Genomic DNA, 21,645 nt, shown 5'->3' with positions numbered 1-21,645 from the left:
TCTCCTATGATCTGCCCACTTTAGGTCACATAATTTTCTTTTCAGAATGTGGTTGTATTTTTAGTGAAAACTGAGAGGAAACAACCCCTTTAGTTTTTGTTCTCTGTTATTTACTTTTTGGATTTACATACAAACAAACTTTTACTTGTGATAAGTTGAAAGTAGGTGTAAATTATTAGAATTGCGTGAACTGTAAAACGTCCAAATAAAGTAATCTGTATCGGGGCGATCGTGGCTCAAGAGTTGGGAGTTCGTCTTGTAATCGGAAGGTTGCCGGTTCGAGCCTGGCTTGGACAGTCTCGGTCGTTGTGTCCTTGGGCAAGACACTTCACCCGTTGCCTACTGGTGGTGGTCAGAGGGCCCGGTGGCGCCAGTGTCCGGCAGCCTCGCCTCTGTCAGTGTGCCCCAGGGTGGCTGTGGCTACAATGTAGCTTGCCATCACCAGTGTGTGAATGTGTGTGTGAATGGGTGGATGACTGGATATGTAAAGCGCTTTGGGGTCCTTAGGGACTAGTAAAGCGCTATATAAATACAGGCCATTTACCATTTATTGGTATTAAAGAAGATGAGAACACCAACTCTAGTTTCAGGTTGGGTTAGAGATCTAACCATGCGTAGGCAGCACTAACTGAGATTTTCATTGCAGGAGAACCTGGAGGTCCCGAGAGAAACCTGCACTAACACAGGGAGAATATGCAACTTCACACAGAAAATTCTGAACCTACAACCTTCCTCTGTGATCTACAGCTTATGTTTTGCAGGTGTAACGTTACAAAGGCTGCCAGTTTAGCATTAATAGTAAGAAAAGAAAGTATAGCATAGGTTGATGGACATTTAATTACTTTTGCAGGTCATGTGGTATAGTTTAAGTTCATGTAAATTAGGTCATGTTGGACAAAATAATGAAGGGGACATAAACATGTTTCAGTCCAGTGGTTTTTGTCATTCAAAACAACAATGTACACTGTTGGAAGAGTCTTTCTCTGGGAACCTTGAGCTGCATCTAGTAGTTCAGCCTGGTCCAAATTAATGGACAGGCCAGCCATCCGACAGGCTGTCTCCCGTGAAGCCACGTCACTAAAAAAAAAGGATGAGTTAACTTGATTCCCGAACTGAAAAAAGGGAAAAACTGAATTCAAGTTGGTCTGTGAGTCAGTCAGAACTCAGTGTAGGAAAGTAATAGTTATTTCGGGTGATGTTGTGCACTTTATCATGCCATGGTAATTACAAGTTTTGGTGTACTGAAGTTCCAGCAACACACAGTCAGTATAATTAGCTCCTCATTCCTTGAATTTAATTTTGGCCCTTTTTATTCTAAAACATTGTATGAAAGATAGTAAAGCTTGCAGCTTTTTTACTGTAACTTTAACTGCAGTAGGAGCTTATCCAGGGTTTGTAGAGCAGAGGGACTGGAGGCTGACAGGGAAGGAAAGAGGTGCTGGCATACCACCGTCTGCCTGGACAGAGGGGACATTCTTCTCCTCGGATCCCCCCAGTCGTCCTCTACAAACCACAGCTTGTCAACCAATCTGCCCACCGTTTACTAAGGAAATGTTCACTTGCTGCAGGAAGTCTGAGGTTTCCCCTCATATGTTTGATTTCAGCAGTTAAACAAACAAAACGAGGGTTTGGAAGTCAGGTCAGAACAACATAGGTGGGAACTAAACCCACAGGGGCCTTATAATCTCAGTTCACCTGTAAAAGATCTTTAAATAAACAGCAAAAATAATAACCTATTTGACACAACACTATAAAATAATTATTGTTGAAAGATTGATACGATAATTTGTGAAAATCCTGCATCTTTTTTTTTATGTGCACACAAAAAAGTACGAATATATACCCATTTCTCATAAAACCATCCCAACCCCTAAGAAATATTGATTTAAATAATACAGCGTTGCAGTTTACTTAAAATTGCTTTCAGTATTTGTTAACAGCACAACAACCACAACTGAAAACATCTGTAAGTACTTGATGGATTATTAAATATATTGTTAAGATAATTTGTGATTAGCATATATGAAAACCTTAAAGCCAAACAAGGTGAGAAATGGATGTGTTAGTGTGACAAAATATGATGCAAAATATGATTTTTATGAGTGAACCAGCAGGCTACAGACTTTATTTTAGTATCTGCCGCAGTCATAATGATCATTTCAAACACAAAAAACAACAACAAAAGAATAAAAATTTATTTAAATTTGAGTCTTCATTGCAAGTGGATTATTTCCCTTAATAAAAACAAGACATCCTATCCATCAAATAAGTGAATTCTAATGTAAAAAATTAGGATTTGAGAATTTAAACAAGTGTTGTGTTCTCGTGAGCTTCCCACAATATTTCAGGGTCCTGTTATACCCTACTTGTGTAGTTCCGTTTTTGTCCTGCAGGGGAAGAAGAGAGCAATTTCACTGCAGTTTCTTCTGAGCCAGCTTTGCCAGTTCTCTGGCTTTCCTTCTCTTCAGCTTCTTCTTGAGGAGGAGCAAGTCAATGTAGATAATGCGGTCCAACACAGCACAGGCACAGAGGAGTCCACCATGCAGAGCACCAGCTATCCCATTGCTGAACACATCTTGGCCTGGAAGACACAGCCACACATGCATACCTCTGTATGAGACGTTACTTGGAAGACAGATTCAAATCGGTGTGTTCTTTCTTCTGAAGCTTCTTAAATAAATGGTAAATGGCCTGTATTTGTATAGCGCTTTACTTAGTCTGTAAGGACCCCAAAGTGCTTCGCACTACATTCAGTCATCCACCCATTCACACACACATTCACACACTGGTGATGGCAAGCTACATTGTAGCCACAGCCACCCTGGGGCGCACTGACAGAGGCGAGGCTGCCGGACACTGACGCCACCGGGCCCTCTGACCACCACCAGTAGGCAACGGGTGAAGTGTCTTGCCCAAGGACACAACGGCCGAGACTGTCAAACCGGCAACCTTCCGATTACAAGACGAACTGCCAACTCTTGAGCCACGATCGCCCCCAATAATATATCCGCCTCTGCTTTGGGACTTTTTTATGATCATGTTTTCATAGCACCATTGTAGTCACCAGCAAAAGACGACTTATTTGCTGCTAACAGATACAGCGAAAGTAAACTGTCATATTTAAAAGCATTATCTTAGTCAATTACTATCCTTCCACTTCCTCTCGAACCTTTCATTTAAACAGGAAAAGGCGCTGAGTGCATGAAAATACAATAAAGCAATAAAAGCCCAAAAAGTTATCATATACATAATACCAAGAAGGCAAGGACATCAGCATGAAAAATGTCAGTTCCAAGAAAACTGTACATTGTTCACCAAAAGGGACTTATATTGATTAAAAGGGATTAGCCTATCTAATTTTACAAGCTTCTGCAGATAGCTGTAAACGCTATACTCAAAAGCCAATTTCCCAGTCCCTCAAATAAGATGATGGTTTTCAAGAACCAGATAATCTTGGAACCAAGTGCGGTTATTATGCTTTTTCAAAGAACAGCTCATCATTAAGCCTGAAAAAAAGATAAGCTTAAGAGCATTATATTCTCTATAAAACTAGTATTTCCTTCAGCTTAAATCAAGTTTTATTATTCAGTTATCTAGAAAACAGCTTGCATTCTGTTATATCGCAGCAACAGTTTAAGATTGGTTAAACTTTGCTGTACGGTAAATCTGTATGCATTTTTTGGGGGGAACTTGAGGACCACGGGTCACTTTTGTGTATAAAGTTGCTCACAGTTGCTCACAGCTCAGTGTTGCTGTTTCTACCTTTCATTTATGAAATTTATTATTTATTTGTGAAACTGAAAAGTGGTCTTAAATTAAAGTCCTGTCAATACTCATAAAGCTAACTATTAAACCAAAAACGCTTGGTTTGATTTCTAGCTGATTCAAAATAATTTGATGATTGGGAATATATATACAGTATATACCATTCCTTTACTCTATCCTAAAACCTAATTGATACGATTTAAATTCTTGCAGATGATTTTTAGCATAAAATCCATATTTTCATACCTGAGATGTACAGGTTCTTGACTGGGGTGTTGCATCTGTTTTTGGCTACGGCCTCAGCATGGAAACGCTCCAGGTTGTGCTCAGCGGAGTACATGGCTCCATGCTGAGCACCCAGGTAGTGCATGTTTGTCAGTGGCGTCGCCACATCCTGGAAAACCAACTGAAAAACACAACACATGCAGATTTAACAAAACCCTTCCTACTTGATGTCAACAAACAAGCATTAATAGTTTGTATACATTACCAATAGCTTTTGATTTGTTTCTTTATTCCTTAAAAGTATATTTTTTTATTAAATTTAACATACAGCAGAAAAAACAGCAGAATCACATCTAAACATGACGGATCCTACCTTGTCTTTAATTTTAGGGAACACAGTGCAGGCCCAGTCAAAGAGGTTCTTAGCAAATCGCATTTTGTAATTGTAGTATTCATCACCCCTTTTGCGTACAGTAGTGTCTTTCCATTGCTCAAACCATTCATAGTTAACCATGGTGAGTATTGTCATGCAGGATTTTCCTGTAGAAATGAACAGCAAGTCACCACTCTTAATTTGTGTGGACTTTCAGTTCTGTGTTAGATCGTATAAAATATGCCAAAGAATATATTTTATTTTAAAGCTAAATACTTGACGTGCTCGACGTTTAAAATTTTGAGGTCAACATATGTTCATGTAAAAAGCTGGGACCTCAGACTGCCCTCAATGCCCAGTTTTTGACAGTTTTTTTCTTCTCCTGGCTTTCTCAAACAGAGAGGATGTCCTTATATAGTCATCGAGCCAGCCTATCAGAAGAAGATGGCTTAAAGAAAGGGGGAAGGGCGCTAAAACAGCTTCTTTCAGGCAGAGGGATGGACAGTGTTATTTATTCAAAATCATTCAAATCTTGCAAAGAGTCTTGAGAGTATAGAGCACTTTAATCCTCATTTAAAATATGTTTTGTTAGATCTCATAAATATCCTTTGGAAACTGTAGAAATAGTGAGTAATTGTTATTAATATCTACCAGGATGTCTTATCTTGGCTTCAGGGTCTTTAGAAGATGGCACTGTGATGAAAATCATGGGGATGTTATCAGGTGCTTCCTCTCTGCTCAATCCAAAGTAGTCCTCCATCCTAAAATAAAATAAAAAATACAAATCATAAATCCCATAAAGAGCAATCTTAACTCCGTTTCAATTAAATTAAGGTTTATTTAGGTAGTACCGGTCATCAACAGTCACCTCACCTGTAGAAAGTCCTAACAATCAAGTGACTCCCTATGAGCAAGCACTAGGCAACAGTGGGAAGGAAAAACTCCCCTTTAACAGGGAGAAATCTCCAGCAGAACAAGGCTCAAGCATGGCCAGTTGGGTGGGTAAGGGAAAAGGTAAAAAAGAGGGAAAATAGAGCACACGGAGACTGGACAAAACACAGACGAAAGGAGATGAACATGACTGATCTTCTGCCCTATGTAGCGAACAAGAAAGGACCTTTAACTTTAAAAAAACAACAACATCATAAGCCATATACTGTGTTTATTTAAATAAAATATTTAGCATAATGTTCAGCTATGGTGTTTTTTCTTTGTTCTGAAATAAGATTGTATCTATAAAAATGTGTGAGACTTGAGCAGGAGAGATTGTTTTGTTTATTCTGATACAGCAGCGCCCCCTTGTGGTTGGTTAATGCTGCCTTTCTCTTCTTTGCAATCGGTGCTCTGCAATACTCACGACTTGTCCATATCATTGTCTTTGAACAGCCAGAAATTAGTGGAAACGAGGTCCAGTTCCTCCTTTGTTCCATCAAAGCCAGAGAAGACTAATAATGATCCTCTGCCATGTTTCATCATGTTCAGTCGTTGCTGAATATCTATAATATAGAAGCATTACTTAGACATTATTTATCACCTTGTATCGTCTTCACTTCACCTGCATTTGTCGCTCTGGCCAACTTTACCTCAGTTTCAGTAAAGTTTCTCACCTGGTTTGGCTTGTATCTCAGGGGGTAGAAGTTTCTGGAACGTATTGAAGATTCCACAGTTTGAAACCACCACAGGCGCATGAATTTCCACTTCCTCTTGACCTTTCCTCACCTTTACACCTATCTCAAACAAACACACACTATTGACTTGACAATAACTTAACCTTACACTGATTTTAAAAATGAGGTGGATTCTGCTCTCACCATAAGCAGCTCCCTCTTCATTAACCAGGATCTGGGAGACGGGAGCTCTCACCAGGCAGTTTCCTCCATATTTCTGAATGGTGCGAATGATGTGGAAAGGAATCTCACTGGCCCCGCCTTTAGGGTAGTACGCTCCTCGTTTGTAGTGATGAATCATGAGGGCATTCATCAGGACACTGGAGTCCTTTGGTGGCACACCTATATACATAAAGAATAAGTGAACTAAATGTGCCGCAGGGATGAAATTGGCCTTTTTTTACAGGGGTGACAGCAGGAAAGGAAGGGAATTACTGCAAAACAGAATGAGGCACAATATTTGTTATTTTCTTGTTTGATTAATTGCTAGAAGACAAAATTGTAACTGAATTTTTAAAAAGTTGATGAATTGCATACCCTTATTATACAGTACATATTGCGCACAGTAACTTTTTATATTTATCTCGGGGTTTGTAGTCTTATTATTGTGGGCCCCTGATAATATTACAGCCTCTATTTCCCTTACCTAGAAGTCTCACTGCAAATCAATACAAGTTCGGAGTAACCATGTCCACCTCGAGGAATGATGTAAATCATATGCTATGACGCTTTTACTCATTAGAGCCTCGATGAGAGATTTTTTTTGTTTTTTTTAACTGCTCTCGACCATTAAAAAAAAGATCTTCTGACAACTGGTGTCCCAACACCTGATTCCAGACACCTTATGATGGTTTTCTCTTTTAACTTGTCCCCAAATATGTACCACATATACAGTATATGATTTCTAAAAACTAATGGGAAACCCAAGCTCCCACCCATCTTCGGGACACATTGGATCTACACTTCTGTGATGTGGCAAGACATTACTGTTGGTATTGATTTAACATAGCAAGGCTTATGTATGTGTGTCTCTCTCTCTCTTTTTGTTTGTCTTCTTTTGTTGTGTGTCTCATGATATGGAACAATTTTCAACTTAACTCAAAATCCATCCATCCATCCATTCGCTTATCCTTTTCAGGGTCGCGGGGGGCGCTGGAGCCTATCCCAGCTGTCATAGGGCGAGAGGCAGGGTACACCCTGGACAGGTCGCCAGTCTGTCGCAGGGTCAACACACAGGGACAGACAACCAGTCGCACTCACATTCATTCGCACATTCACACCTAGTGACAATTTGGATTATCCAGTTAACCTATCCCCACAAGCTGCATGTCTTTGGACGGTGGGAGGAAGCCGGAGTACCCGGAGGGAACCCACGCAAACACGGGGAGAACATGCAAACTCCACACAGAAAGACCCCGGCCTGATGTTGGAATTGAACTCAGGACCTTCTTGCTGTGCGTCAACAGTGCTAACCACCATGCCACTCAAAATCAAAAGTTTTTTTTCAGGTTGGAGTTCAGTTGAAATTTTGAGATATCTGACTCAAGATTTGATATAACAACCTTAAATTTTGACTTCTAGATATCCAAAAGCATTTTATTTTCAGTGGCAAAAATAGAAATAAATAACTATATTATATCTTATGTTTTCTGTTATGACGATAACTTTTTGAGTTCATACCATAGAAAAAGTAAGAAAAGATGGTATGGAGATCCTTGTTGCTGGTCAAGGTGTTCACAAAATCTGTTGCACATGTGCCAGAGAGGCGGAAAACTGGAGAGATGAGGTCTGCAATGCCTGACTTCAGCAGGAATAAAGACACCCACTGCGGGATAAGCTTGAGAGTTGCCAGGTAGTGCGTCTTCTTAGCTGAGATCTGTTGAAAAACCAGGGGAATTTGTAAGCATTTTATTTTAAAGCTTCCGACAGTTGAGACTGAAATATGTGTGTAATAAGTGATGAAGTAACAACAGCACCTTCATGATTTTAAAGAACTTGTCAATGGCTTCTGTGTCATCAGGAAACTGCTTCATCAGGTGAGCTTTCATCTCAGTTTTCCCACAGTAGATGGTGTACTCTCGTTTTTCGTTGCCCAGGCCGATTTGAATGGTGTCAAAATGTTGATCGAGCTGGTGAAACTCCAGCTGGCCCTCTGAGATCTGGTCAAAGGCGATACGCAGCAGACTGTTCTCATGGAGCTGGCCAATGTAGTGAAGCCCTGAAGATGAAGGAAGTGAACATTTTTAGATAGAAAAGAATGATTTTTAGGACTGTAGGGTTATGATGGCTGAGCGCATGCCTTTATTTGCTCTTTCTCTGAAAAAGCAGCTGTCACCCTAGACAGACCAAATTATCATCAGCCTATTGCTTTAGTTGTATCATTATTCTTTCTGTGTCAGTTATTTTTTATGTAATTCAAGCTGTTAGCATGAATCTCTAATGATTCTCCAAATGACTGTTCTGGAAAATGTAACAGTTCCTTAAAAAGAGTGATACTTATGTGTCAGTCATAGAAGATTTCTCACCGACATCAAACTCAAAGCCTTTCTCTATGTAAGTGTGGCAGCAGCCTCCGGCCTGGTCATGTTGCTCCAGCACCAGCACTTTCTTTCCTGCTTTGGCCAGTGTGGCTCCAGCCGTCAGACCACCAATACCACTGCCGATGACGATGACATCCAGGTTCTTGGGCACTTTGTCAACGCTGAAACCTGCACAGAAACATACAGTTGGTGGTGTTAACCTAGTAAAGATTTTTGTTCCAGTTCACATCGTTATCATAAAAGTCCATTATAAATTTTATCGTGTCCAAGTGCTGAAACTGGGACGTCAAAATGCATCGTTTGCAACCTGTGTTACATAATACAGGCTGAAGGTTGTGCACTTCTCTTGTCATAAACATTGAACTGGTGCTGGTATCTGTGTTTTCCCATTAGCAATAGCTGTAATCTAATTAAGATAAAACACACACATGGAAAAACTGTTGGTTTATTTAGTGACAGTTTTCTCATCTCTAAGATCACTAAGATAACAGTATCAGCACTTATAATGACTATAGCAAATTCATTTCAGATATCTATATTCATTATCTATGTATTTATTTAATGCATAGATAATGCATTAAATAAAAGGTAAAATCTTTACCTCATCAGACTGGTGTCACAGAAACCTCTGTTCAATGCAAAGTAAAGGTTTTTAAAGTAACAGTAACTTTGCTTAACATAGAAACTGGAATTTTAGTTCACTAAAATACTGTGTGCTTTCATACAGTGCTTTATTCTATATCCTTCTAGCATCCATGTACAATTTAGAATCACCAATTACATTTACGGGCTTGTTTTTGGACTGTAGGAGGAAACCCACTCCAGCTAGAGCATAAACCAGGAATCTTCTTAATGCGAGGCAACAGTTTGCACCAGTGTTAACAAACGTGCTGCCCCCATGTGGCAATTGTACTTCTTTAAATATATGGTTTATTAATAACAGAATGTGTTTTAATTTTTGTTTAACTGATTTTTAACAGTTAAGCTTTTGAATATTTTTGCTTTTTATAATTTGGCCTAAATGTAAAACTTTTCGTACAAAATAGATATAATATAGAACTCTTTATTTGTTAAAAATCATTTTATAAAAAGAGGAGCATAATATAATAATCACACCCTTAAGATGAACTTTTTGAAGAAAGATTTGAATTCGTTCTTCCTGTATGAATGACTCACTGACTTTTTTTTAAAGTTAGGCCATAATATCTTGAAGTGATATAATAAAAATAAAAAGTTGTTTATGTTCCCCTCCCTTTCTAGGCTGGGCTAATTATCCAGGAATTCTGACTATCCAGGAACAACTTTATTCTGATGCTGCATGCAGCTCTTTTCACCTGCAGTCATTTTACCTTGCTTGATGACTTTGTCGCGCTTCTTCTGATCAAACTCCTGCGGTGCAGGCGGTCTCACTGAGTTGAGCGAGAAAGGGCTCGGTTTCCCAAACAGGTACCAGTATGTGCTACCTGCACATATGAGCAGGCAGACTAAGAAAATCAAGAGCCACATCTCAGAGACTGTCAATTTGCTGATTCTGGATCTCGATCTGCAGCAGGATTGTTCACGGCAGCAATTGCAGGTGTGATCTAAACACTCGCCTCCCTGAGGAGGCACATTTTATCCTGCTGAATGCCAAAGGTCTGGGGAAAAGGGGGCAAGAGATTGCTATGTAGTGATATATGTGTTATGACAAGCAGTAAAGTGGCGAAAGGCCCATTTTTCCTGTGATAACAGATTACAATAACGATGGTGTGTAATGCTTTTTTTGCTGAGCACTCATTTAGGGCAAAGACAAAAGCATCAAAGGAAAATTAGGAACTGGTCTAATTGTTTTGTTGTTGTTGTTTTTTTGAAGAAATTCCTAAAATGTTAAAGATACTGAAACTGTGTAGGGGAATCTGAATGCCAATTGTTTTAAAGAATAAATACTAAAGATATTAATTTCAAATCAATAACCCATTTTATTGCATAAACTGCATTTAGTCAATCTAGAGCGTTCACGGCAAATCTAGATAGAGATAGTTGTAATTGCTTGTATCTGATAAGACAATTTAGATAATATTGTATTGAAGTCTTCTTGGACTTCATGTCCAATTTTATGTTTTTACAACAGGGCATCTGAGGGAACTTGCTTCAGTAAATTTTAGCATTTTAAGAATCATTACTGGTGAATATAAGAGTCAGACTTCTTACACGATAGAAGAAAATGAGCCTAATAACACTGAAATTAGACCTGCTGCACCAATGTTATATTTCTCTTAAAAGAAGCTATATATGGATTGTAGCTGATCTAGTTTTATTAACGTAATCCACTCATGAACTTTGCACTCAAGTTACACATTCGTTCATTCGACTTTGAGCTACAGATTTAATCTGCAGCCACAGATAGGGTGAACCACAATGAAGCAACAAGTTGCTACGATGGTCGAAAGGAATTTGAAATTGTGGCAGACAGAAATGTAGCCTTAAACTTCAAGTGGATTTTTTTAATATTAAATGCAGATGTAAATATTCGCTACATGTTGATGGTTTTGTGTAACACTGTAACACTTGTGAGATGTGTAACGGAGACTTGTGAGATTTTGCTCTGTCAAGCTTACCTTATTCTTTCAGATGCACCTGTACATCAGTATATGGTGATCTTTTTTTATAACAGTGTTCGAACAGCATCCTGTGACCACAGCAGATAACTTGTAATGAACATTCTAGGCTTACAACCTTTCTTGGTCAAAAAAAAGCATGTCCATATTTGAACCCTTTACAATGGTTACAAATTCATAAAGCCAATCTGGTTGTCTCAATTTATTTCAGATTCCCATAAAGGTGGTAATTTAAAGGTAACATGCTATTTTGTTATTGCAACCAACTCACAGGAAGCCCATATACATTATAGCAATTCTGAATATCTGTAATCTGATAAGGCAATTAAGATAATACACTATGAACAAGTTGCGTTAGACTTTATATGCATGTGTCATGTTTTATGCCTTTACAGTTCAGCAGGCTGAGTAACTCTTGGGTTTAAGACATTAAGAGTTGTTATAGCATTAGAAATGCAGGTGAATCTAGTTAACATCTGAAATACCAATGAAAATATGTACAGTGTTTTCTAATAATATTACTTCAGGGAAGCACAATGTAAAAAGTATTAGTGCTGTTTTTGTGCTATGGTGTGCTCAAAATCCTGATTGAACCATTTCTTTGCAAATGATACGCTTACCGTTTTAAAACTACTCTTTTAAGAATTTTTGAAATGCAAAGAAGGATAGAAACTGTTTTATAGTTAGCTTACACAGCTGGATCAGGTAAGGCCTTTTTAAGTAATGGCTTTATTGTCACCACCTCAAAAGCCTGTGGTATGTAGCCAGTTAATAAAAATAAATGAATCATATTTCAAATTAATCATCTTTCAGCAGTCCTATAGGAATGGAGACTTAAAGGCACATTGTTGTTTAAGAAGAAGAAATGATTGATTAACTCAAAAAGATCGATAGGACAGAGTGGGTCCAAGTAAACCGCAGCAGCTATTAGGGTTGCTGTACTTAAGAAGCTTGCACTCCAGCCCACAAGCCCCCAAGCCCGGCTGCTGGTCTCTTCTGACTGCAGACTCTGATGAAGACTCTACTGAGGGTCCCCGGGCAGTTGATTCGTACACACTTCACCTCTTAAAATTGTTCTTTCTTCCTTCTAGGCAGCATATACAAGATGAATGTAGCTGATTTGCTGAGATTTTAGCTTTTTGAATTCGAACATTGCAAGTGAAAGTAAAACTGACGCTTATACAGTCATGAGTACACCCTGATTTAGTGTCCATCTGGACATTAAAGGTGACAAAAATTTACAAATAAATATCATATTGTCTTTAGTAAGTACAGATTCAGACCATAAACTCATCAGAAAAGTATTAACTGAGATCAGAGAGCATGGCAGTCTAGGGCTGTTTAACCAGACTTGACTAGACTTGAAAAAATAAGTCTACTTGTCTTAAAGTGCCAGATTTACCCCCTACTGGCCATTAGAAAGAAAACGGGTTTATGGCACTTTTGCATAGGTTTCACATTTTAGACTGAGAAGCTATGCCCCTATTTTATACATTATCTAAGTGTTTATCAGTTTTATTTGGATTTGGTTCCACTCGTGCTGACCTGTTGATTTCTCTGTTTGTAGACTGAAAATACTAAACAGTTTTGATTATTAGTTGAGACCCAGCCAAGCAGGGAGTGATTGGTTTGATAATAGGCAGAAAAACTCCGGTTACCCCACACCTGTGTACTTGATGTTCAGCAATGTTGAGGCTTTTCAAAATGCTTTCACTCTCCCATTTTACATTACACTAAAATTACAACGAAAACTTTATTAGACTCACAATTGGTGCATTTAAAAGTGATTCTTCTTTTGATCTTTTGATCTTACTTATTCTTTATAATAACACTTATATAAACAAGTCATCATGCAATAATTTGTTTACTATTTACTGGTAAATTATGTGATAATTATATATATTTATAGGTTATGTTTCAAAAATCCTTTTTTGCTCATTTTTTGTATTTTGTTTTAGTTTCTGTCTCTATACTCTGATTTGTAATCTGTACCCAGCAGCCCCATCATCTATCTTTTGTGTTATTATAATATTCTTACAATATTGAAAAAATTAAACCTCTTTAAAAAGCTATTTGACAGGTAGATGTTGAGTTCTTTGATGACTCAGATGTTGAGTTCTTTAATTGTATTTCCTGATGCCAGCACTGAAAGCGTCACTAATTGGATGGAGAGCTCAAAATGGAAGTCAGGATGAAGTGTGGAATAAGCTTAAAGACTTTGATACAGGAAGCGGCTCCGTGTCAACAGACCCGTGTGACTGACTCTACCTCAGCAAAGAAATCCGATTAGTAGTACTGACTCTCTTGGGACTTTGACCCCCTTCTGTACAGTAACATGGGTGAGATGTTGACTTACAGTCAGGGATATTGGACGCAAATCAGTGAGTAGTTATCACTATTTAATATTAACCAGTGTGATAAAATGAGATTAAAGTACAGTAGGAGCTCAAAAAAATCACATGTGTTATGTCTTTTCAATAACAAGAACAGCTACGTCAGGTTGAAGCTTTGCACAGCTATTTGGATTTAATTATAAATTGACAAAGAATATCCACAGGTGCATACAGAAATCCAGTGATGGAATTATCCATTACAGATTTCAGTTTTCTTTCTACTGTACATTTTATCCACAAAGGCTACAGGAATATCACAGCAATGCAACCAACTCTCATAAAAAACTGTGTGACTTTTCCTTGGATTTCTATGTGCTATGTTATTATGCAGCCGCCCTTGTCTCCCTTGTAAGGGTTCTTGTCATCGGGAACACCCTTAATCAGCGGATCATTCGGGGCCAGTCCCTCCACAAAAGCAATTGTGTCTGTACAGTTTGCATTCACCTGTTAATTATCGGAAAGATGAAAACAAAGAAGATCAGGGAAGTCGCACAAGTCATTTAAAATTAATCTTAATTAAATGTTTACGAAAGGCTTTGGTGGATAAAGTTAAAGCTAATTGTACTAAAAGAAGAGGCACTTACTGGTGTCCTAGGTGTGCTAACTTCCTTCTTCAACTGGTCTAGCTCCATTTTCAAGATTTCCTTATCTGACATATCCCGAGCCATCCTGGCTGCAAATTACAGATCAAAATATGTTAAATGTCACAACAGATTGAAAAAGTGTACTTTACTAACTATCGTAATGTCTTTAGATTTTTCTAATGGTCAAAGTTATGTTTAAATCCTCAATTTTAAAAAAAGATTTCAAAAAAAGAAACAGTGTCGTTACCTGTTGAATGGCGGGGTCCCCAACAGTCAGAGAAATGTGCTGGCCCCTAAGAGCTCATCAACTGTGTGCCTCACTGTAGTCCGATCGCTTCTGCTCACTGACTGATCTGTGCTGCCCCACTGCTCTTCATCCCAGCTGATCCCCGGTGCTGGCTTTTGGATGAGGTCGGCACAGGATTGGGCCTGATGTCACCAATCCCTCATGATGAGATTAAACAATCAGGAGCTGTGACCCCTAAACAGGAAGGAGGAAGGCAAGGGAACACAGATCCTTTCAATTTGTTGACGCCATGCTGGAGAAAGTGAGATATGGACATAGAAATGATAGAGTTGGGAACAGCAGATCCTTTGCAGAGGATATGCTCTGAGATACATGTGGTCTGTCCCCCAAAGAGGTTTTACCCAAAACTATTGTTTGTTTAAACTGATAGTTGTGATTTCAGGTAGTTGGGAATAACAATACAGTGCACAGAGTTGTGGTACCACAGACTCATTGCAGATATACTTAAGGTCGATCTTGCAAAATAGACCATGGTGGAATCTGTGAAGTTATTACAGAATCATTATTCAATACATATTCATGACAGACTCATTAGTTCAGTTTTAACTCGTTTGAGGAAAGTTATTGATTATGTTTACATCACTGCATGCTTTTCTGACATCAAAGTGATTTAAAACAAAATAGCAGGAATAAAAAGGCTTCTTATTGGTTTATCTATCATCTGTGCTTATCTGCATGATTCATAGAGAAATGTAGAGAGAAGAGAGATGTATAGAAAAAAGGGCAAAAAAACATACACAGTACACACAAGTGCAAAGCAAAGACATGCTTTTGACAGAAGTACAGTTAGTGGCATCACTTGTTAGCTTTGCACAAAAATAGCTGTTAGAAATGTCCTTCAGAGAAAGTACAAGAAAAAAGTAATATGTTTTTTGTTCACTTATCTGCATTGCTTCAGTGAAGAATGTGTGGATATTTGCATATTTCTGTTATCATTAGTGTTAATTCAGTTAAAGTACTGACAATAGTTTTACTTTGGAAATAAGTTACAGAAGTGAAAATAAATACAAAGGTGGGTGAGATTGCTGATCATCATAAAACAATAAGGAAGGGTTTCTGATCTTGCTGTTTCTGTAGAATATGTTTTGGTGAGTAAAGCATTTTTGTTCAAATGTGGGTTTATTTTCAGCTTTGTATTGGCAGTACTTTATTAATTTATTAAAACAACACATTGAACATTAACTGAAAGCCATTCATTTCATTTAAAGTGATAGCATTTAGCTGCCGTCACTCAATCTGGAAGCATTAACATTTTCACCGCTTTGTTCCCATCACCTCCAACTGACATCTGACAGACATGGAAAGCTAATTGGCCTCCACTAAACCTTCAGTAGGACTCACACTAAGCCATTATCAGAATCTGGGTTAGTCTCATTTACTCAAGATTAACCTCACTGTGGATTAGCAGCAGAGCAGAAACACTCCTTTTCATTGTGAAGAGGCTTTTTCCCCACCTTGAGTTCATTTTTACTGCAAAACAGCTGTGCTAAATGTCATTTACAGGTATTTGTTATTGTCACTGGTGGCTTTGACAATTTATTTTATTGTTTTTTGAATATTTCTTTTGTTATGAACACTTGTTAATGAGCAGGACCGTCACTGGTGTGTTCATAGCATTTATATGGGATTGGAAGAGTTTTAACAAACTGCCAATTTATATTCCACAGTTACACAAAAAATACATGAATTATAAGTTGGAAATTAAGTATCAAGTTTAAAAAAAAAAAATTGTAATTGAATGAAACCAGAATCAAGTTTAAAGATATTTTAATTTTTGATTTTGGCTACCTTAGTACAATAAACAATCAAGAGTAAAAACAAAAAATATTCAATTCAGTTTATTTATGTAGCACAATTTACAACAGCAGTTACCTCCTGGCACTTTATATTGTAAGCTACTGACCCTACAGTATTAGAGCAGTATTAGAGTATTAGAGCAAATGCTTTATTAGGATAATATGATACTATGAAGTCTTTAAGATGCAACAGGGCCTGATAAATTGACAATATAAATTACTGAGGCTTTTATCAGAGCCAAAGAGGTTATATAGAATATTTACTGTACTATATATAAATAAATATTTTAGTAAGACTCGCACTAAATATTTGCTTTTATATTTTGAATATAAAAAGTTAATATGTGTAAACTATACAACTATACAACATAAAACTTAATGCTTTTAAGCAACAGCGTTAATCTATTAAATACAAGCTTTTGGGGGGTGTATACAAATTCAGTTTTCAATAAAAAGAAAAGAAAAGAAAATATTTACAAATAATTTTGCATAGTTATTGTTAAGGGATACTAGATGACTTGACGTTAAGTCGCCTAATCTTTCTTGTTTTATTGAAGAAAAATTAATGAATGCCTTAATGAATTCACTAAAAATGAATCAATATTAAAAGACGATCTTTTTTAACTGGTGAAAGATATCCAAGCCTTTTCTATTTAGAGCAATGGAGGTCAACTATCATTTCCTCTCATGACCTCTAAACCTTTCTGTAATTACGAATCATTTCCTGCAGATGGAGCTGTCGAATAGCTTTTGTCCCGGCAGTGCAGTGATTGGGCCACACCGGTGGCCCAACCCACCTGTTTGTCACATCAGCCAATAGGAAGACAGGAAAAAAATATTTTCAAAATAATAGCTGAAAAATATGCTTTTAGTTCGACACGTGAACATATTGTTACCCGGAAGTTAATGATGTATCCGATACTGTATAGCTGGCGATTAGATGTGCAGCAGCAACGATGGCGGGTCCCAGTAGGAAGCAGATGTTGAGGTTTCTAAGCCAAGTGGGGGCGTTTATTTTGACCCGGTTTGGATTTTGGAACTGCTTCAGCATGCTGATGCTCTTTGCTGAACGAGCGGACTCGAAAAGGTAAATAAAGAAAGAACGAGAGAGCTAGCTCAAGTTAGCTGACGCGCTAACAACCTGCTACTTTAAGATCGAGTCAAACTTTGAGGGAAAAAATAGTCTAAATATTAAAACATGTTATTGGAGAAGTATTAGCTGAAAATTGTTATGGCTGAAAAGGTTGAGTTTAAAGGATAAAGTTACACGAAGCAACCTTTTTTCTTTTATCTTAAATGTGGGAATGTGCTTGCTAGCTAATGTGAGTTGAATTGCAGAAATTACTCCCATGCCGAAAGTTGATGGGCTGAAGAAGTGGTTTAAATTAAGAAGCCGTGTTATATTTGGCCTCGTCTGTAATTTTAGATAGGGTAGGCTGTAATTTTCTTTCTTGGTCGTCGTTTCAGTGTTGATACTGGGTGTGTATTTTTCAGTCTATGGTGGACAACCACACCCCTTTGAACCATCCTGTAATTACAGCTGCTTCACGGAAAATGTATAAATATAAGTGTAAATCTATAACGTAACACAAAATTTTATTCTGAGGCGGGGTAAAACTGACCCACTGACACGCTTTTAATTCCCAACAATCTACAGGAAGCCAGATATCCACATACCGTACCTGTATGTGGACATGGGCGCTGCGGTGATCTGTGCCAGCTTCATGTCATTTGGGGTGAAGAGACGGTGGTTTGCTTTGGCTGCTGCCGTACAGCTTGCCATCAGTACTTACGCATCATACGTTGGAGAGCAGGTGTATTATGGGGAATGGCTTAAGGTGAGTGACGTCCTTTGATAGAAAAGTCAGTTCTGTTCACAGATATAAGTTAAATTGTCAGCTAAACAGATTAACTTTGATTTTAGTGTTATTTAGTGAATATGCTACCTGAGCTAAAAAGAAAAAAAGACAGCTTTTTGTTATATTTATATTGTTAACTAAAAGTAGAACAGCAATAACTAATAAGTGTTTAAATAAGCAATCTCTAACAAACACTGAGTGGATAAAAATAGTTCAGAAGATTGGTGAAATGGAACAGTTTGGTTTGAAAAGGAATAAATTAGTCTGTGATAGAGAATACTTGAAAACCCAAATTTTTCTTTTTTGTTATGACTGTATCATTGTCTCTTTCTGTGGAGAGACTGGAGACGGGATTCTGCTGGTTCTCCCACTTTCTGAAGAATCCTGTCTATGAATAAAACCTATGAGGACCCTCTGAATAATCTTTTGGCTGCTCCCTATAGTATTTGCCATAGCAGATCTTCTGCGTCACCATTGCCTGCCAGATTTTATTTAATGTAATATCTGACACCAGTCTGAAGTGATAATATATAACATGCATGGTGTGAACATGCAGTAATATGTTCTTCGAGATGTTTATTTTTGGGTTGTCTTTTTGCACTACACATGAACTCTAATACTTTTGAGCACATATTTGTTTATGTCTGATACTCATTGAATGTAATAAATTTCATTTTTTGACCACTGATGGAGGTTAAACTTCTACTAAATCAAACAATGGCCCGGATCAGTCTTTGAGCTATTAATCAAAAGTGGATCTGTGTCACACATGGCGGTGAAATTGGATCTGGGCCACCACTACAAGTCAGAGTAGATTGCTTTATCAGAGCAACTGTGGTAGGAACTTGCCTCAGATTGTGACAGCTTGAATCTTTTTCACTACAGGTGCGAATGTACTCCAGAGCGCTGGCCATTATTGGAGGCTTTCTGATTCTGGCCAGCGGCGCAGGGGAAGTATACAGACAGAAACCTCGCAGCAGATCCCTGCAGTCTACTGGACAAGTTTTTCTGGGAGTCTATCTCATTTGCATGGTAAGACACATTTCACTTCTATAGATTTTAGAGCTAGTTGGGCTATAGTCCACTTTGGGGAGATTAGGAATCTCCAGGTCTTGCTCACAAGTATGGGAGAGTGTAGCAGGAGATTGACACATGGAGTGTGTTCAGTGAGGGAGAGGCTGAGTGTGAAAGCAAAGCAGTTTATTTAGCAATCTACTTTCCTTTCCTTACCTTACCTGTTCATGAGCTGTGGGTAGTGACTAAAGAAATAAGATTGTGGATACAAGCAGTGGAAATGAGCTCTTTCTGAAAGGTGTCTTGACTTGTTCATGAGACACTACGAGGAGACATCAGTGTCTCTAAGGCGATGAGTTGATGTCGTTCAGGTTTTTGACTAGGATATCTTCTAGGTGAGGTGTTTTGGGCATGTCCTACTAGGAGGAGACCCCAGGGCAGACCTAAGACACACTGGAGAGATAATGTCTCTTAGCTTGTTAGGGAAATCTTGGTGTCCTCCCAGGAGAGCTGAAGGAGTTGGCTGGGAGAAGCAAGTGTGGGAATCTTGGCTTAGACAGCTGCCACAACGACCCAGACCTAGATTGTTAAGTGTGAGGTTTTGTTATTTTCACTCAATGCCATTGTGAACTAAATAGGTTTTAAATATAAGATGTTCCTTATTTTCCCTAGTGTCTTTATAAACTAAGTGTATATCTTTTTAGTCCTGCTTATACAAAACTGGGCGTACTGGTCATTTTTGAATTGATCTGTTTTATTCAATTAGATTCAGAGTCTGACCAGAATTCTTTCTGTGATCAAATAACATGAAATTAGCTACTTGTAATTAATTTCTACAAACCAGATAATCATTTATATGAAATAATAATAATATTCCATAAATTTCTGAGTAACATTTTATTGATCAGACCTTGTTTTTAGTTCAAATACTGCAGTGCTATTTTCTCCCCACTAGGTTTACTCCCTCCAGCACAGCAAAGAGGACAGGCAGGTCTATCTGAACCACATCGTTGGGGGAGAGGTCACTCTGATGCTGCTGGAGGTGGTGTTTGGCATCCTGGCTCTGGCCTTCCTCTCCGGCTGCTACATCCGCCTGGCCGCTCAGATCCTGGCCACCATCCTTCCTCTTATTATCTTGCTCATCGATGGTAACATTGGTTACTGGCACCACACTCGGAAGGTGGAGTTCTGGAACCAGATGAAGCTGATAGGTCATAATGTGGGCATCTTCGCCGCTGTACTGATCCTAGCCACTGATGGCTGAACAGTCCCACACTCAGACAGCTTTTACAGACCAAGGTGTGTGCACCAGAGGAAGATGTCGTTGGCCTTTTCATCGTGGCCCAACTCTGTACTCAAAGCTGCCGTCACTCGATGACGCCTCAGGATTAAAAACAGTCACTGCTGAGACGGTTGGATGTAAGCGGCGTCGATTATCCAGTTTGTAACTTTGCTTTTGCAAGGAAAAAGAAAAAACACAACCTTGCTTTTTAAATGTTAATAATTTATTTGGATTTATGTTTACATTTTTGTTTCTGATATGCTCTGAAGCTTGACAGGGAGTGTTATTACTACAAGCCTACTGGGAACTTTTAAAAGAGGTCTTAATGATTTCAATCACTATTTACAGTGGATGGTTTAAATACGTGATTTTAAAAAAGGGAAAAATTGCTGGGTGACAAATTAAAGGAAAAAGCCATCATGAAGCAACAGCTTGATTGGGGTTTTAGAGAGGGATGAAAGTGCACGGCTGCAAAGGAACAACACAAACAAATAGTTTTATGTCCATTACCTTGTTTTTGTAATTGTTAGAAGCCATGTTTGTAACAGAATTTAAATTTGACTTAATTCCAAAGTCCTTCTTGACCTGAAGAAAAGTTGAGATGCATTATCCTAGGTGGTTCTTATCTTAGTTGTCAACAAAAGCATCATTTTAGATAAATTCTTCCACAACCAGCAGTACTGTGCAAAATACCACACAGCAGTGAGACCAATCCGAGAAAAGGCCAAAATGATAACTGAAAGTATAATTTGATTAATTGCCAATCTGTGCTTAGCAACATGCTGAGCCAGAACAGCTTCAGTCCAGCTGTCTCTGTAATAAACAGCTTTAACCTAAGAGATTATTCACTAATTTTGTGATTTGGTTTTTGCAGAGCGCCAACTTAAAACATCAGCTCTCCTGTACGTACATACATACAGCTGTCTTTCTTAACCACCAACCAGAGGTTGGAACTGGATCCTGTCATAGCTGACTTTGGGTGAGAGCGAGGGGCGGGGTATGCCACTCACACCTGCAGCCAATTTAGAACTCCTATAAAAAGTTTAATTAACTCCCACCCCTCACTGTAGGGGAAGGGTCAAAGGTTCAGGTTTTTCCTTTAATTTGTTGCACGTCTTATGTGATATTGCTTTTGAAGTGGAATGACTATGCTGGCCTATTGGGAATAAACACCATGTTTAAAGCAGTCTTTCAATGGGTAGTCCTGTCTGACATCATAGATGGTGTAAAAGGTGGGCTTGGC

The 21,645-nt window shown here is 38.4% G+C and overlaps 3 protein-coding genes across 3 annotated transcripts; 1 reads left to right on the top strand and 2 right to left on the bottom strand.

The window, feature by feature from the left end:
* Positions 1-2,181: 2,181 nt before the first annotated feature.
* LOC113028182 (putative all-trans-retinol 13,14-reductase) lies at positions 2,182-13,019 on the bottom strand. The gene is made up of 11 exons (XM_026178241.1): positions 9,920-13,019; positions 8,556-8,738; positions 8,007-8,248; positions 7,711-7,906; positions 6,175-6,372; positions 5,971-6,090; positions 5,721-5,859; positions 5,015-5,124; positions 4,364-4,530; positions 4,012-4,171; positions 2,182-2,581 (listed from the first exon to the last, which is right to left on the bottom strand). The coding sequence occupies exons 1-11, from the start codon at positions 10,074-10,076 to the stop codon at positions 2,412-2,414; spliced, it is 1,842 nt and encodes a 613-aa protein (XP_026034026.1). The 5' UTR covers positions 10,077-13,019; the 3' UTR covers positions 2,182-2,411.
* A 643-nt stretch (positions 13,020-13,662) lies between these two features.
* On the bottom strand, positions 13,663-14,542 carry gngt2b (guanine nucleotide binding protein (G protein), gamma transducing activity polypeptide 2b). The gene is made up of 3 exons (XM_026178242.1): positions 14,392-14,542; positions 14,145-14,233; positions 13,663-14,004 (listed from the first exon to the last, which is right to left on the bottom strand). The coding sequence occupies exons 2-3, from the start codon at positions 14,226-14,228 to the stop codon at positions 13,876-13,878; spliced, it is 213 nt and encodes a 70-aa protein (XP_026034027.1). The 5' UTR covers positions 14,229-14,233; positions 14,392-14,542; the 3' UTR covers positions 13,663-13,875.
* A 2,596-nt stretch (positions 14,543-17,138) lies between these two features.
* tmem101 (transmembrane protein 101) lies at positions 17,139-21,597 on the top strand. Its single transcript, XM_026178211.1, has 4 exons — positions 17,139-17,334; positions 17,905-18,085; positions 18,992-19,138; positions 20,076-21,597. Exons 1-4 carry the CDS (start codon positions 17,204-17,206, stop codon positions 20,382-20,384), a joined length of 768 nt encoding a protein of 255 aa, XP_026033996.1. The 5' UTR covers positions 17,139-17,203; the 3' UTR covers positions 20,385-21,597.
* Positions 21,598-21,645: the final 48 nt, after the last annotated feature.

The sequence above is a fragment of the Astatotilapia calliptera genome, chromosome 8 (genome assembly GCF_900246225.1).
Source record: "Astatotilapia calliptera chromosome 8, fAstCal1.2, whole genome shotgun sequence".
Classification (NCBI taxonomy): Eukaryota; Metazoa; Chordata; class Actinopteri; order Cichliformes; family Cichlidae; genus Astatotilapia; species Astatotilapia calliptera.
The sequence above is the reverse complement of the archived record's forward strand: the minus strand, read 5'-3'. Positions and strand labels throughout refer to the sequence as shown.

What these genes read in the sequence shown, in the direction of transcription:
- LOC113028182 (XM_026178241.1), bottom strand. Translation starts at nt 10,076, where the DNA reads ATGTGGCTCTTGATTTTCTTAGTCTGCCTGCTCATATGTGCAGGTAGC. An exon ending in CGACAAAGTCATCAAGCAAG is followed by an intron (nt 8,739 to 9,919) that starts GTAAAATGACTG and finishes GTTTCTGTGCAG; the next exon opens with GTTTCAGCGTTGACAAAGTG. An exon ending in TGAGATACAAGCCAAACCAG is followed by an intron (nt 5,860 to 5,970) that starts GTGAGAAACTTT and finishes TCTATATTATAG; the next exon opens with ATATTCAGCAACGACTGAAC.
- gngt2b (XM_026178242.1), bottom strand. Translation starts at nt 14,228, where the DNA reads ATGGCTCGGGATATGTCAGATAAGGAAATCTTGAAAATGGAGCTAGAC. An exon ending in TTAGCACACCTAGGACACCA is followed by an intron (nt 14,005 to 14,144) that starts GTAAGTGCCTCT and finishes GATAATTAACAG; the next exon opens with GTGAATGCAAACTGTACAGA.
- tmem101 (XM_026178211.1), top strand. Translation starts at nt 17,204, where the DNA reads ATGGCGGGTCCCAGTAGGAAGCAGATGTTGAGGTTTCTAAGCCAAGTG. An exon ending in GAACGAGCGGACTCGAAAAG is followed by an intron (nt 17,335 to 17,904) that starts GTAAATAAAGAA and finishes AACAATCTACAG; the next exon opens with GAAGCCAGATATCCACATAC. An exon ending in ATTATGGGGAATGGCTTAAG is followed by an intron (nt 18,086 to 18,991) that starts GTGAGTGACGTC and finishes TTTTCACTACAG; the next exon opens with GTGCGAATGTACTCCAGAGC.